The sequence below is a fragment of the Palaemon carinicauda genome, chromosome 29, assembly GCF_036898095.1.
Source record: "Palaemon carinicauda isolate YSFRI2023 chromosome 29, ASM3689809v2, whole genome shotgun sequence".
Classification (NCBI taxonomy): Eukaryota; Metazoa; Arthropoda; class Malacostraca; order Decapoda; family Palaemonidae; genus Palaemon; species Palaemon carinicauda.
In genome coordinates, this window is record NC_090753.1 from 65,703,838 (window position 1) to 65,721,369 (window position 17,532).

Below are 17,532 nucleotides of genomic sequence, written 5' to 3' on the forward strand. Positions count from 1 at the left end.
ACAATCCCCAGCCCCTCATGAGTAAATGACATAATCCCCAGCCCCTCTTACGTAAAGGTCACAATCTCCAGCCCCTCATACGAAAAGGATACAATCCCCAGCCCCTCATGAGTAAAGGACATAATCCCCAGTCCCTCTTACGTAAAGGTCACAATCCCCAGCCCCTCATACGAAAAGGATACAATCTCCAGCCCCTCATGAGTAAAGGACATAATCCCCAGCCCCTCTTACGTAAAGGTCACAATCCCCAGCCCCTCATACGAAAAGGATACAATCCCCAGCCCCTCATGAGTAAAGGAAATAATCCCCAGCCCCTCTTACGTAAAGGTCACAATCCCCAGGCCCTCATACGAAAAGGATACAATCCCCAGCCCCTCATGAGTAAAGGACATAATCCCCAGCCCCTCTTACGTAAAGTTCACAATCCCCAGCCCCTCATACGAAAAGGATACAATCCCCAGCCCCTCTTACGTAAAGGTCACAATCCCCAGCCCCTCATACGAAAAGGATACAATCCCCAGCCCCTCATGAGTAAAGGACACAATCCCCAGCCCCTCTTACGTAAAGGTCACAATCCCCAGCCCCTCATACGAAAAGGATACAATCCCCAGCCCCTCATGAGTAAAGGACATAATCCCCAGCCCCTCTTGCGTAAAAGTAACAATCCCCAGCCCCTCATACGAAAAGGATACAATCCCCTGCCCCTCTTACGTAAAGGTCAAAATCCCCAGCCCCTCATACGAAAAGGATACAATCCCCAGCCCCTCTTACGTAAAGGTCACAATCAACAGGCCCTCATACGTAAAGATCACAATACCCAGCCCCTCATGAGTAAAGGACATAATCCCCAGCCACTCTTACGTAAAGGTCACAATCCCAAGCCACTCATACGAAAAGGATACAATCCCCAGCCCCTCATGAGTAAAGGACATAATCCCCAGCCCCTCTTACGTAAAGGTCACAATCCCCAGCCCCTCATACGAAAAGGATACAATCCCCAGCTCCTCATGAGTAAAGGTCACAATCCCCAGCCCCTCATACGAAAAGAATACAATCCCCAGCCCTTCATGAGTAAAGGACACAATCCCCAGCCCCTCTTACGTAAAGGTCACAATCCCCAGCCCCTCATACGAAAAGGATACAATCCCCAGCCCCTCATGAGTAAAGGACATAATCCCCAGCCCCTCTTGCGTAAAGGTAACAATCCCCAGCCCCTCATACGAAAAGGATACAATCCCCTGCCCCTCTTACGTAAAGGTCAAAATCCCCAGCCCCTCATACGAAAAGGATACAATTCCCAGCCCCTCTTACGTAAAGGTCACAATCAACAGGCCCTCATACGTAAAGATCACAATACCCAGCCCCTCATGAGTAAAGGACATAATCCCCAGCCACTCTTACGTAAAGGTCACAATCCCAAGCCCCTCATACGAAAAGGATACAATCCCCAGCCCCTCATGAGTAAAGGACATAATCCCCAGCCCCTCTTACGTAAAGGTCACAATCCCCAGCCCCTCATACGAAAAGGATACAATCCCCAGCCCCTCATGAGTAAAGGTCACAATCCCCAGCCCCTCATACGAAAAGAATACAATCCCCAGCCCTTTATGAGTAAAGGACACAATCCCCAGCCCCTCTTACGTAAAGGTCACAATCCCCAGCCCCTCATACGAAAAGGATACAATCCCCAGCCCCTCATGAGTAAAGGACATAATCCCCAGCCCCTCTTGCGTAAAGGTAACAATCCCCAGCCCCTCATACGAAAAGGATACAATCCCCTGCCCCTCTTACGTAAAGGTCAAAATTCCAGCCCCTCATACGAGAAGGATACAATCCCCAGCCCCTCTTACGTAAAGGTCACAATCAACAGGCCCTCATACGTAAAGATCACAATACCCAGCCCCTCATGAGTAAAGGACATAATCCCCAGCCCCTCTTACGTAAAGGTCACAATCCCCAGCCCCTCATACGAAAAGGATACAATCCCCAGCCCCTCATGAGTAAAGGACATAATCCCCAGCCCCTCTTACGTAAAGGTCACAATCCCCAGCCCCTCATACGAAAAGGATACAATCCCCAGCCCCTCATGAGTAAAGGTCACAATCCCCAGCCCCTCATACGAAAAGGATACAATCCCCAGCCCCTCATGAGTAAAGGTCACAATCCCCAGCCCCTCATACGAAAAGGATACAATCCCCAGCCCCTCTTACGTAAAGGTCACAATCCCCAGCCCCTCATACGAAAAGGATACAATCCCCAGCCCCTCATTAGTAAAGGACATAATCCCCAGCCCCTCATGAGTCAAATACTCGTACCTATAATCAAAACGGAAATATGAAATCAAACATATAAGTTACTTAATATTGAATGAATTACCAAAATACACACATATGTATATATATATATATATATATATGTATATATATATATATATATATATGTGTATATATATATATATATATATATGTATGTATATATATATATATATATATGTATATATATATATATATATATACAGTATATATATGTCATTGTATTGCATTTTGTTTTTCTGTCAACTCTTTATGATATCGTGAATAAATACTATTATTATTATTATTATTATTATTATTATTATTATTATTATTATTATTATTATTATTGTTGTTGTTGTTTTTATTATTATTATTATTGTTATTATTATTATTATTAATTGCTAATCTACAACCCTAATTGGAAAAGCAGTATACTATAAGCCCAGGGGGCCCCAACAGGGAAAATAGCCCAGTGAGGAAAGGAAACAATGAAAATAAAATATTTTAAGAACAGTAACAACATTAAAATAAATATCTCCTAAATAATCTATAAAAACTTGAACAAAACAAGAATAACAGAAATTAGATACAGTAGAATAGTGTGTCCGAGTGTAGCCTCAAGCAAGAGATTAGATCAAAGTCAGTCCTTAAAGCTTGCATGTCTGGAGACCACGAAGCGTTACTTCCCAAAAGCAAAGTTGAATAAAAGTCCTGTTGAAATGACGAATACTAGCTTTGCGTTCATTAAACCTTCCTGAAACACAAAACGCTTTTAACCTAACGACTTGGTTTCGAAAAAGGTTGAGAAAAAAGGTGACTGTTCTTTTTAAGAACATTATGAATTGGTAATTTAATTATATTTAAACCTATTTTCCGATCATTTTATACAGTGAGCTGTGTTCAAGTTAATTTTAGGTTTCGAAAAAGGTTGAAAAAAAGGCGACTGTCCTTTTTAAGAATGTTATGAATTAGTAATTTAATTATATATAAAACTGTTTTCCGATAATTTTATGCATTGAAATATTTTCAAGTTTATTTTAATACTAGTGTACGCGACCCGTCAAAAATGACAGCTAAATATTCAGATGTATATGTACGCACACGCATGCGCACAAACACACAGATTCGACCCTTGCCAACCCTCTCCCATTCCCTAACTACAACTTGGCAGTTTGTGCAATTTGTGGGAGATTGTGGTTTTTGAGTGTAATTCTCGGCATACCCTCCCTCATCAGGGTATTACTACTCCCTCTCCCCAATACTCGAGGGACGGGGGAGAGGCCGAGTAGGCATACGCTGGACAATGAAGCTTAGTGTGATAGTGAATATATATATATATATATATATATGTATGTATTCGTATATATACTGTGAATATATATACACACATATATATATATATATGTATATATATATATATATATATATATAGATGAATATATAGATAAATAAGCATCTCACCTATATAATAAAGAGCAAGTGCCTTGTGTCTGGCTTTATCTATCTATCTATCTACCTATCTATCTATATAGATATAACATGTATGTATATATATATATATATATATATATATAGATAGATAGATAGATAGATAGATAGATAGATAGATAGAAAGATAGATAGATAGATAAAGTCAGACACTTGCTCTATATTATATAGAGGATATGAAGCAGTAGATATTTTTATCAATTTATAAATTTCATCATTTTAAATCAGTCTTATCTCCAAGCCTCGTAAATTGTTCATTTCTAGACTTAATATTTGTGAATTTCCAAAAATTTGAAAAATACATTTGAATATCATTCACATTTATACATCAAACCAAAATAAAGTTTTATTGTAGACAAAGCATTAAATTTCTCTAAAAAGAATTTATTTTCATATCAAAATTAATTTCTATAAACGAACTATTTCACCTTTAAAAGCTCTCTTAATTCCAATTTTATTCATTCGTATAATTAAAACTCAATTTTTGAAAAACATTGCTCACATTTATACATCCAACCGAAATAGTATTATTGCAAAAACACAGAAATCTCTCTCTCTCTCTCTCTCTCTCTCTCTCTCTCTCTCTCTCAAAAACAGATAGATTTTTGCATCATAATTAATTTCTATATAAGAACCATTTCACATTTACAATATCTTTTAATTCCAATTTTATTCATTTGCATATTCAAATTTCAAAAAGATTAATTTTTGAAATATTACTATTATTTCTAACCAATATAAAGTTTTATTACGGACAAAGAACAGAAATATTTCTCTAAAAACCGGTATATTTTCATATCATAATTAATTTTCATATAAGAACCACTTCGCCTTTATGATATCTTTTAATTACAATTTTATTCATTAGAATATTTGAATTTCAAAAAGTTTTATTTCTTACCAAGATTTCGAAATCTTTTCACTTACTGCAGACTGTTTCCCTTTTCAAATAAATAATTTGTATTCATGTTTATTTGAAGTGTTGGTATTTTCCTTGAATTATAGAGAAAAGCAATGTCTTTCTTTATTTCTTATATTGTTTATTTATTTCTTTATTTCCTTTCCTCACTGGGCTATTTTTCCCTGTTGGAGCCCTTGGTCTTTTAGAATCTTGCTTTTCAAACTAGGGTTGTAGCTTAGCTAGTATAATAATAATAATGATAACAACAACAATAACAACAACAACAACAACAATAATAGTAATAATAATAGTAATAATAATAATAATAATAATAATAATAATAATAATAATAATAATTCGTTCTCTACAACGAGAAACGAGAAAAAAAATAACCAGAGATTTTTTGTACTGAAATGCTTTACTTTTAACTCTTTCAGAATGTTCAGGCGGTTTCTTGATTTGCAAATATTAATGAAGGAAATTTGAGTGTTTATTATAATTGCTCCCCCCGCCCCCCCCCCCCCTCTCTCTCTCTCTCTCTCTCTCTCTCCTCTCTCTCTCTCTCTCTCTTATAACAGACCTGTGCGTCTAAGTTCAGTGCCTTGCAAATTTTTTTTTAATAAATTATAGTATATTCAATAGTAGGACATATACTATAGAGAAAAACAATCTTCTGATAGACAGGCAACAAAAGAGATCATGTGAGACAAATCTTTGGAATTTTTCCACAGCGTGCCTAGCATTTATGACAGAAACAGAGCAATAGACATCATGTACCTAGAACTTTAAAAAGCTTTTTACAAAGTTCTTCATCAGAAAAATAATGGTCCGAGTTAGGCACTGAATGGATCGAATATTGGCTAACAGACAGAAAATAGAGAGTTTTAATCAATGGAGAAGCTTCAGAGTGGGCAGCCGTACAAGCGGAGTACCTCTAGGATCTGTCCTTGGCCCATTGCTATTTCTGATCTACATTAACGACATGGATGTAGGGTTAACTAGTAGAATAGCCAAATTTGCCGATGATACTAAACTAGGCATAAATGCTGCGAACTCAGAAGTCGAAGCCTTAAGAGACGATCTAATGAGGCTTAGGAGAATGTTGCAGAAATGGCAAATGCATTTCAACTGTAGGAAATGTAAAGTCTTCGCAGATGGAGTAAAAAGTCTTTGAGACATCCAAAATCCTTGTAATTCTCTCTCTTCTCTCTCCTCTCTCTCTCTCTCTCTCTCTCTCTCCACAAAGGATTTTTTATTTGCATTATTTCCTTATAATAAGACTTAAAAAAACGTTCTCCCATAAGATAACTCTCTCTCTCTCTCTCTCTCTCTCTCTCCTCTCTCTCTCTCTCTCTCTCTCACATAAAAGGTATTATAAGGAAAATGAAAGGTAGGATACAGCCAGTATATTAGGTAATGCAAATAATAATATGATAATTGTTAGTTCATTTCAAACTAAATATATTATCAATTTAAGTGTCTTCTCTTTCCTTTTGAATGCTAAGAGCAAATACTGGCGGAATCCAGTATTCTTGAAAGAAAAGTTATTAAAAATGTAAAAAAAAAAAAGGAATTTTATGGATGTCGTTATTCCAGAAAGCGAAGCGCTCGGCCTACAAGGTTCAGGTGGGACGCTTCAACAGCACGTCAACCACAAACGCATATTACTATATTTGGGACACTTACCTACACCAGAAAAAGGAAGACACTGGGTCACATACATAAGGTGTATGTCCTGATGTCTTTATACACTATATGATTACTTCCATATCTATATAGAAGTGTTTTCCGACCACAGGTAGGATATCTATGGATCAACAATTCAGTCACAGATAGGATATCTGTGGATCAACAATTCAGTCACAGATAGGATATCTGTGGATCAACAATTCAGTCACAGATAGGATATCCATGGATCAACAATTCAGTCATAGATAGGATATCTATTGATCAATAATTCAGTCATAGATAGGATATCCATGGATCAACAATTCAGTCACAGATAGGATATCTATTGATCAATAATTCAGTCATTGATAGGATATCTATGGATCAATAATTCAGCCATAGATAGGATATCAAAGACAGCATATCTATTGATTCAGCTTCATGCGCATGCCCTCAAGCATACCATGACGTCACTGGTGTTCCAGTCTCATTCTTTTACGTAGAATTTTACTTCTCCTTCTACCACACAGATTCAATTTAAAAAACAATGACATATAGGACCTCTGGGAGTAAAAATTGTTTATTACTTTCCGCGCGTATTCAATAATGGATAATCAAATCAACTATATTTTTCCCTTGTCTCCAATGCTCTTTCATATGTATACTTACACCTCCACACGTATATATGTGTATGAGTTAAGAGTGTATATCGAGCTTTTAAAAGCAGAGAAGAATCCACTGGAATCGAGCAAAGTTCTTCTATCAACTTGGCAGAAGAGGAACGAATGGAATATAAACGACTGAACCGTTGCTTTGGGATGGGAATAAATATTCGAGTCGTCTATTGAAGTGCCTCAATACCTTTTTCAAAGTTTTGATCCTTTTACACCTTGGTATTCATGGGAATTTAACCCCCCCCCCCTTCTCTCTCTCTCTCTCTCTCTCTCTCTCTCTCTCTTATCTCAAGTTGTTTTCTATATTCGTTTCCTTCTCTCTCTCTCTCTCTCTCTCTCTCTCTCTCTCTTATCTCAAGTTGTTTTTATATTCGTCTCTCTCTCTCTCTCTCTCTCTCTCTCTCTCTCTTTAAGCATAACCCTACACACACATATATTCAACCCTTCCCACCCCCTACCCGTTTCCTAAGTATTTATTCAAATAAGCCTTATATTTTAAGATCAGAACCCCAGGCGATACCACTCAAAGACAATAGCTTCTGACCGGCCGGGAATACATCAAAATATATGGCTTATATGAATATGAAAAGAAACACGTCTAAATGTTCAAAATTTATCAAATATATATTATATATATATATATGTGTGTATATATATACATATATATATATATATATATATACAATAGTTTCTCAATACATAGCTGTACACTTTGTTAATTGAAATGGTTCCCAATTTTTTCTGGAGCAAATGAAATTTCTATTTTTCTTTTTTCACTTTCACGGGTTTAAATTGCGAACAAAATTACGGTTTCACTTTTCTTCTAAAAATAGAACAAAAAATGTTTTTTTCTGGTACAGTAAATTGTAATGGAGATTCAATTTAGGATTGTTTGTATACATACAAAAATAAATTTCTCGAGAAGATAGAGGACAAAGACAAATTATTAAGTTTTATATGCGTTTGTGTGTGTGTGTATATATATATATGTATGTATATATATAAATATATATATATATATATATATATATACTCAAATATATATACATACACATATATATAAATATATATATGTATATATGTACATATATATATTTATATATATACATATATATTTATTTAATCTATATATACTCAAATATATATATATATATATATATACATATATATATACACACACACACACCACATATATATATATATAGATATATATACTCAAATATATATACATACACACACACACACATATATATATATATATACATATATATATATATATATATGTATTTATATATATACATACATATTTATTTAATCTATATATACTCATATGTACACATACATATATATATATATATATTAATATATATATATATATATATATAAACATATATATATATATATATATATACTGATTATTGATTCATTAATATTCTGAATCCTCCATTACAAAAATGAAAAACTCGAAATCGTAAAAGAACAATCATAAAAGTTTAATGATATTTATCTAAAACAAAATAGTATGAATTAGTTTTTCGTTACCGTCGGAGAAAAACAGCAGTATTTCGTTATAAAAAAAACCTTGAAACAAAAGAAAAAAAAGTGAATAAAAGAACAAAATATTGGCTTCTGGTAATAACCGTTGTCAAATCGCGAATACAAACATTGAACGTAATATCCTATTCCACTGATAAAGGTTCTTATTTACACGAATTCGCTTTACTGTAGACTTTATGAATGTTATGATGACGATAACAGTCGCATTGCTTTATACTCCCCGTCATGTTTAGAGAGAGAGAGAGAGAGAGAGAGGAGAGAGAGAGAGAGCGAGAGAGGTTGGTCATACCACCACATCAGCTATAAAGGTTTAAAGGTCACTCATGAATGACAGAGGCAAGGGACAATGACATTGCTCTATCAAGCAGGACAATGCCCTAGTGACTGACCATATATACAGTATATATATATATATATATATATGATCAGCGCCCAAGCCCCTCTCCACCCAAGCTCAGACCAAGGAGGGCCATGCAATGGCTGCTAATGACTCAGCAGATAGACCTATATGCTCCCCAAAACCCCCATCCTTAGCTCACTAGGATGGCGAAGTTGCAGTGACCAAAGAAACTAATGAGTTTGAGTGGGACTCGAACCCCATTCTTGCGATCACCAGTCAAGGGCGTTACCACATCGTCCACCACAACAACAGTTCGATAAAAATGTCTGTATCCTTTTTTTTTTTCTTCTTCATTACATTTAATAACTTTTAGTACAAAATATTTGAATCAATTACTTTTAGAAGATCTTTATTCAAAATATTTAGGCTAATTACTTTTGAATTATTTCATTTATGAAATATGTGCCCCAATTATTAAAACCATTTTAATTGCCAAATTATCGCGCTAATTACTTTTAAAACAATTTTAGTTTGTAAAATATTTACGCTAATTACTTTTAAACAATTTTAGTGGTAAAGTATTTACGCTAATTACTTTTAAACAATTTTAGTTGTAAAATATTTACGCTCATTACTTTTAAACAATTTCAGTTCCAAGGCATTTGCCTTAGATATTTTAAAATCATTTCAATGGCGAAATATTTGTGCTAATTGCTTTTAATTAAACAATTTAAAAAAAGAAATATATGCCCAAATTACTTTAAACAATTTCAATTGAGAAATAAATAACCTTATTAGACTTGAACAACATTATTTGCCAAATATTTTCACCAGTCAATTTAAACCATTGTATTTGTGAAATATTTGCCACACTTCTTTCAACCGACTTTAATAGCAAAGAAGTACATATAAATGAAACAATACAAAATTATTTCAGTGAAAATATATAAAAACATAACATAGCCAAAATTATTTGAGTTCTGACTGATAGTTTTTCAAAGTCATCTTCACTCTTAAAGGATCGTGGTGGCCGATATGGTAACGTCCCTGACTGGTGGACGCCAGACTGGGGTTCGAGTCCCGCTCAAACTCGTCAGTTTCTTTGGTCACTGCAACCTCACCATCTTGGGGAAGCCTATAGGTCATCCTGCTGAGTCATCAGCAGCCATTGCTTGGCCCTCCTTGGTCCTAGCTTGGGTGGAGAGGGGTCTTGAGCGCTGATCATATGTATGTATGATCAGTCTCTATGGCATTGTCCTGCTTGCTTGGGCAATGTCACTGTATCTTGCCTCTGCCATTCATGAGCGGCCTTTAAACCTTTAAAAAGGATGAAATCTTCAAATCAGATTTATGAATTATGCCCATCTGACAGGGTCCTGGGGTCTGGGAGGCCACTCAGCGTCCAGGTGTATGAGGGAGAAAGGCTAAAAAGTAAGTGCAGCAGAAATTATACTAAAAAAAATCGAAAATTAATGCCTAGAGTGCACTGTTTGGGGTACACTGGTGGCAATTCAAAGTTGACAAATATTCAACCACATTCGACACTAGAACGTGTTGAAATTTACTGAAAGAAAACTATATAACCAACTAAGGTGACAATTTATAAATTTAATCAATTCTAAGACTAAGGGAAAACTATGAAATCTATTATATTTTCTATGAAATGTTATCTTTTCATAACTTTTTATATACATATGCAGTGAAATTATTTTTATTTTTCTATTTACTCAAAAAGCAAACTCTACTTCTATAAAGGAGAGTTGGCTCAACTGATCTTTTACTCAGTGATTTTTTTTTCTTTTTTACTTAAAAAGCAAACTCTATTTCCATAAAGGAGATTTGGTTCAATGGCTCTTTTACACATGCCTTCTTCGCTTCCAGAGAATTGACCAAGATATTGTTAACTATTACTCTGTCTATTCTATGACTCAACTCATTTTCCTTACTCATGTTTAAGAGTAAAAATCAACACTTTTTCACGCTTCAGTCTTCCAAACTGACAGCTATTATTCTAAATTTATATCCTATATTTATACTCAATTTATATTCCCAGCTGTGCAACATGATCGGGAACTCAAAAGCCCTGGGGGAACAACCTGGTCTGAATGAAATAGAAATTTAATTCTTCTCTTGAAGAGTGGAAAGAGAAATCGGTGCCGGTTTAGTTTGTGGCCTACCTTTCGAATATGGCCTACGAAATTCTATCTGTTTTAGTGTGGCCTAACCTAACCTAACCTAACCTTAACTAACCTAACCTAACCTTACCTAACCTAACCTAACCTCACCTTACCTAACATAAACCTAACAAGCCAGGTAAAAAGGTAGGCCACATACTAAACTGGCACCAAGAAATCTCTATTGAATTATTTCAAACAAAAATAACGAGTTACTTTGAGTTTGAAAATTACCTGGAAAATCAACGCAGGTGTAAATATTCGAAACAGATCAGCTTTAAACTTCATCGAGTTGCTCTTTTTTTTGCCAAACAACACCCATACTCTCTCTCTCTCTCTCTCTCTCTCTCTCTCTCTCTCTCTCCACACACACGCACACCTTCACCTTATCAACCTTTGACAGCCAGAGTGACATTCTAATCAACGTATTGGAAGAGCCACTTCATACTAGTCTTTTAATTTTTCAGTCTCGTGTTTCACCAGTGTTTGGTTGGAAGGAGATCCTGCTGATGGTGCGGTTGTTTTAATTTAAGTTTTAATTACGAGAATTAGGAGTGGGCTGTGGACCATAAATATATACATATATATATATATATATATATATACATATATATGTGTGTGTATGTGTGTAAATATATATATATATATATATATATATGTATATATATATCATCATCATCATCATCATCATCTGCCGTAACTAGTCCATTGTATTACAAAGGTCTCATTCAGGTCCTTCCATTCGGTTTATGGTCTTTTTATACCAGTCTATACTGGCAAATTTTCTTACCCTCGTCAATCCATCGTATTCTCTTCCTTACCATGCTATTTTATGTAATCTTTGGGGACCCATTCTTTTATTCTTAATGTTCATCTATTAGGCTATCTGTCATTCTCATTATATATATATATATATATATATATCGTGCCTGGAAAAAGAGAGATTATCAATTTTATCACCCATTTCGGTTTCATAATTTTTTTACTCATAGCACAGCTATGGACATAAAAAGATTAATTTGAGACTTAAATGTTACAATATAGATATATATCCAAAATCCGGCATCTAATTCTATGGCACTTCTGAAAAATAAGTTGGAAAGAACATAAGGGAAATTAATGCTTCTCCTGCCTTCACAGAGCCCTCTATAGCTTGCAGCGCCAGTTTCTCACTTCTCAGTTTTATATATGTATATATATATATATATATATATATGTATACATATATATATATGTGTGTATGTGCATTATACATATTTAAATACCCATAAATTTATATATACATATGTCTACATATATCTATCAATATATACACAATCAATATTTATACACACTTTTATATGTAACTACATATATTTATACACACTTTTATATGTAACTACATATATTTATACAGTATATATATATATGTATATATACATGTATATGCACACGTATTTGTATGCAGGATTGCTTGCATTATAAATAATTCGGAAGCCACACGTCTCATCAGATACTAACGATGAAAAATAAAATACCATTGAAATAAAGAACCATTGAACCTTACTTAAATCAAGAAAAAAATATGTAAAAGATAACAGATGAATAATAGCACTTTTAAGACACGTGAGTGATGAAAAATTATGGTGATAATTATGCAACTTCTCTCATCACATTTTGATTAATGATGGAGAGACGGAGCGAATCTCATGTAAAGTTAGCTTTTATGAAGAGAAGAAGAAGAAGAAGAAGAAGAAGAAGAAGAAGAAGAAGAAGAAGAAGAAGAAGAATATTAGTCCCGTGAAATCATTGTTTTTCGCAGTATATAAACTAGATTTAATTTTATAGTTAAGATATAATTGATGTTCTGTAAATAAAAACACACACACACACACACACACATATATATATATATATATATATGTATATACATACATACATATATATATATATATACACTTTCTGAGTGGAGATACATTAATGTGGAGACATTTTGTATCACCATGACCAACAAAGTTGTACTAGTCAGGGCGACCGATACTAGATTGGTTTGCTGTGAGCGATCAGACCAAAGACTCCTAGCATGACCAATCTGCAGTGGCCAGGCTTGGTGATAAAAATGCCCAAATATGTATATATATATATATATATATATAATGTATATATATATACATATACAGTGTATATATATATATGTATATATATATATATATATATATACATATATATATATATATATATATGGCAGAGAGATTAGTTCACCAACGTTCAGCTGGGCTCCACAAGGCACTAGAAAAGTTGGAAGACCCAGGCTTACAGAGCTGAGGACTATGAAGCGCGAATTAGAAGATGATGAATGGAGAAGTATTGAATTAAAAGCTCAACAAAGAGACGACTGGCATAATCTAGCCGAGGCCATTTGCGTCAATAGGCGTAGGAGGAGATGATGATGATAATAATGATATATATATGTATATATATATATATATATATATATAAGAAAAGGTACCTCAAAATATAAACTTACAAGAATATTACGTCACATGGGAAAAAGTATCACTATTAAATAAAACTAAATTATTAAAACTATCTTGAAATACATCAGCATCCAAATTACTCCTAACAAAGTTAAGACACGATCTTATGGGAAATTTCAGCATCATAAGTTTCCATTAGAAACATGATTAGTTTTTTCTTCCCTTATATCAAGAAAACTTAAAAACTTTTTTTTTTTTTTTTTTTTTTGTTTGTTAAATCCTAATAGGGAAGAACGATGTGTTTGCGTGATAAATATTCATAAGCATAATATAAGACTTGAACAATCAGTAATTTTACTCCATAAAGTAATTTTATGCTTCCATAAGTGTTAATAAACTTTTAATCTTCTAATAAGATTTCATGAAAATCGTTAAAGCTGATAAATTAATATATCTAAATTTAGGAGAGTTGGTGTGTGCATGATAATACATTTATTGTTATTAGTATTATTATAATTATTATTATTATTATTATTATTATCATTATTATTATTACTATTATTATTATTATTATTATTACTACTACTACTACTACTATTATTATTATTATTATTATTATTATTATTATTATTATTATTATTATTATTATTATTATTAATAGCCAAGCAACAATCCTAGTTCGAAAAACGGGAGTCTATAAGCCCAAGGACTCCAGCAGGGAAAATAGCCCCGTGAGAAAAGGAAATAATTGATCAGTGGCTACTTTCCACTTGATAAGGGTAGAAGAAACTCTTTAGCAGCTCTTCTAGGAGAAGGACACTCCAAAATCCAACCATTGTTCTCTATTCTTGGGTAGTGCCATAGCCTCTGTACCATGGTCTTTCACTATCTTGGGTTAGAATTCTCTTGCTTGAGGGCACACTCGGGCACACTATTCTGTTGCCTTATCTCCTTTCTTCACTGGACTATTTTCTCTGTTGGACCCACTTCGCTTATAGCATCCTGATTTTCCAACTAGGAGATCAGATAATAATAATAATAATAATAATAATAATAATAATAATAATAATAATAATAATAATAATAATAACAACAAACTCATCTGCATTTACCAGTATATATAATAATAATAATAATAATAATAATAATAATAATAATAACTAGAATAAAATCATCTGCATTTACCAGAATATAATCATCTGCATTCCCTAGAAGTATTTGCAATCTAACATAACCGACTTACGATGTAAAATTCACTTATTTTTCCAAGTCAAAAACAATAATCCCCCAAATAAATCTGATTTCTATCCATCCTTCTACCCGAAATCTTTCAACAAACAATTTCGCAATTTTCTCTCTCTCTCTCTCTCTCTCTCTCTCTCTCTCTCTCTCTGTCAATAAAGTCTGTTGACTATCTGGATTCGTTTTCCCCCTTCAAAATCTCAAACCAGAACAAAGTTATGCTTTTGGTCCGGAGTTTTCTGGAATGTCTTACGTATCAGTTCACATTCGTTCAGTTTGACTCTATTGTTTGCAAAATAGCTATTATCTATTTCAAATTGCCATGTCCAGACAATTCGCTACCATCTACTAATAGTAGTAGTAGTAGTAGTAGTAGTAGAATTAGTAGTAGTAAACATGCTGATGACTGATAAAAAAATTCTTCACTACTACTACTACTGCTAATAATAATACTACTACTACTACTACTAGTAGTAGTAGTAGTAAGATCATTATGTACCAACCGTGTGTCACACAATTGTACATAATTCCTTTTGTATATATTATGCTTGTATCTTCGCTCTTCCCTCGCACTAAAAAGAACCAGAATAAACATGTCTGCGTGTCGCCTATGTAACATTGTCATTTTCTCGAACATGTAATTTCCTGTTGCCTTGAGGTTTTGTATATAAAGAAGAGTGTTCCATAATAAATTAACTCAGTTGGTTTCACTCTGCATTTGAGTTCACAACCTTTTATCGGCACCGTCACAATTAAAAGCAACAAAATAATTTTTCTCACTACTACTACTAATAATAATAGTAGAAGTAGTAAAGAGGCTGATGACTGATAAAAATAACTCTTCCCTACTACTAGTAGTAGTAGTAGTAGTAGCAGTAGTAGTAGGCACATTGAAAGCAAAATAATAAAACCCTTCACTAGTAGTAGTAGTAGTAGTTGTGGTAGTAGCATTAAAATCAACATAATAAAATTCTTCACTACTACTACTACTAGTAGTAGTAGTAGTAGTAGTAGTAGTAAAGATGCTGTTGTCTAATAAAAAAATCTTCACTACTAGTAGTAGTAGTAGCAGTAGGAAAGCTACTGTTAACTAATAGCAAAAGCTCAGTAGCAGCAAAGAGTCTGAAACCCCCAACACAAACGTAAACAAACGCCAGTCGACACTTCAACTACAAAACCATTTCCCGCCATTTCTATAAACAATTACCCAGCGATTAGATGAGTCGGTAATTTCATTGAAGGATTCAATTACCGAAGCTCTCTGGCATTTTAGCAATAGTGGGAATTAATGGGAATTATTCCAGTTGCCGTAACGAGATTACAGCGGGTCTCTGTGTCGAAAAATAGCAAAAATGAATGCGGGATATATTGATATTCTGGGTTGCTGTTTGGCGTGCATTCGTCGCCTGTGCCTCATGCTAATCAATTATTGACAGCCCTCAGGTGGGTTATGAAAATAGCAAATGGGTCTGTTCAGTTTCCTTTTTCATAAATTTCCAATATTTACTTCCTCTTACTGCTCCTAAAATTGATTAAACTTCTCTGTACCATGGTCTTCAACTGAATTGGGTTAGAGTTCTCTTCCTTGAGGGTACACACAGACATGCTATTCTATATATGATAAATCAATTATTGACATCCCTCAGGTGGGTTATGAAAATAGCAAATGGGTCTGTTCAATTATCTTCTTTTATAAATTTCCAATATTTTCTTCCTATTAATGCTCCTAAAATTGATTAAACTTCTCTGGACCATGGTCTTCCATTGTCTTGGGTTAGAGTTCTCTTGCTTGAGGGTACACACAGACATGCTATTCTATATATGATAAATCAATTATTGACAGCCCTCAGGTGGGTTATGAAAATAGCAAATGGGTCTGTTCAGTTTCCTTTCTTATAAATTTCCAATATTTACTTCCTATTGCTGCTCCTAAAAGTGATCAAACTTCTCTGTTCCATGGTCTTCCATCGTCTTGGGTTAGAATTCTCTTGCTTGAGGGTACTCTCAGGCAGGTTATTTAACCTGTTTCTCTTCCTCTTATTTTTTTCTTTAAGTTTATATAGTTTATATATGAAACATATAATTTAATGTTGCTGTTCTTGAAATAATTTATTTTGATTGTTTATTCTTCTCTTGCAGTTTATTTATTTCCTTGTTTCCTTTCCTCACTGGGCTATTTTTCTCTATTGAAGTTGGAGCACTTTGACAGGTAGCATCCTGCTTCTCCAACTAAGTTTGTGGCTTAGCTTGTAATAATAATAATAATAATAATAATACAACTGTTTCTAAAATACGTCACTGTTTCTCCCTCTCTCTGCTTCTAAAACATCAAGCTTTCCCTTCTAAATGTTTATTCTTTTCGCCTACTTTAGTTCAAATCATGTAATCTCATCTTCTGGAATCTGTGCCTAAACCATCTAGGCCTATGTAGTTTAATGGCCTACTCTACTACGCTTAATGATTTTCATTTTACAAAGCTAAACTAATCTCATTGTAGCAATAAACCTGACTGCATTGTCTAATTCCTAACACCGTGTTTTGATTAATCTTTTTTTTTTTATTCCTCTTCCAAAAATGTCAATTTTTCTCTCTCTGTCACTGATTCGATTTATCTGTGCTTCATTTCCTCCCTATTACTGATGCCGTTTGTCTGGGGCAGTTTGACGCACTGCTGATAAGACCTCGGTGTCTAAAGCGATTATTCCGTGGAAGTTTTATTGCAAAAGAAGTTCATCAAA

General features: G+C 34.0%; 2 protein-coding genes across 2 annotated transcripts in view; one reads left to right on the plus strand and one right to left on the minus strand.

Moving 5' to 3' along the window:
- LOC137622201 (palmitoyl-protein thioesterase ABHD10, mitochondrial-like) overlaps positions 1-17,532 on the minus strand; it is a 242,880-nt gene that overhangs the window by 164,388 nt on the left and 60,960 nt on the right. The window lies entirely within an intron of this gene.
- On the plus strand, positions 618-11,031 carry LOC137622625 (protein LIAT1-like). The gene is made up of 2 exons (XM_068353231.1): positions 618-1,401; positions 10,976-11,031. The coding sequence occupies exons 1-2, from the start codon at positions 618-620 to the stop codon at positions 11,029-11,031; spliced, it is 840 nt and encodes a 279-aa protein (XP_068209332.1).

Bases quoted from the DNA above. Each gene is read 5' to 3' on its own strand.
- LOC137622625 (XM_068353231.1), top strand. From the start codon at position 618: ATGAGTAAAGGACATAATCCCCAGCCCCTCTTGCGTAAAAGTAACAAT. The intron at 1,402-10,975 runs GTAAAGGTCACA...TTATATTCCCAG, and splicing joins TAATCCCCAGCCACTCTTAC to CTGTGCAACATGATCGGGAA.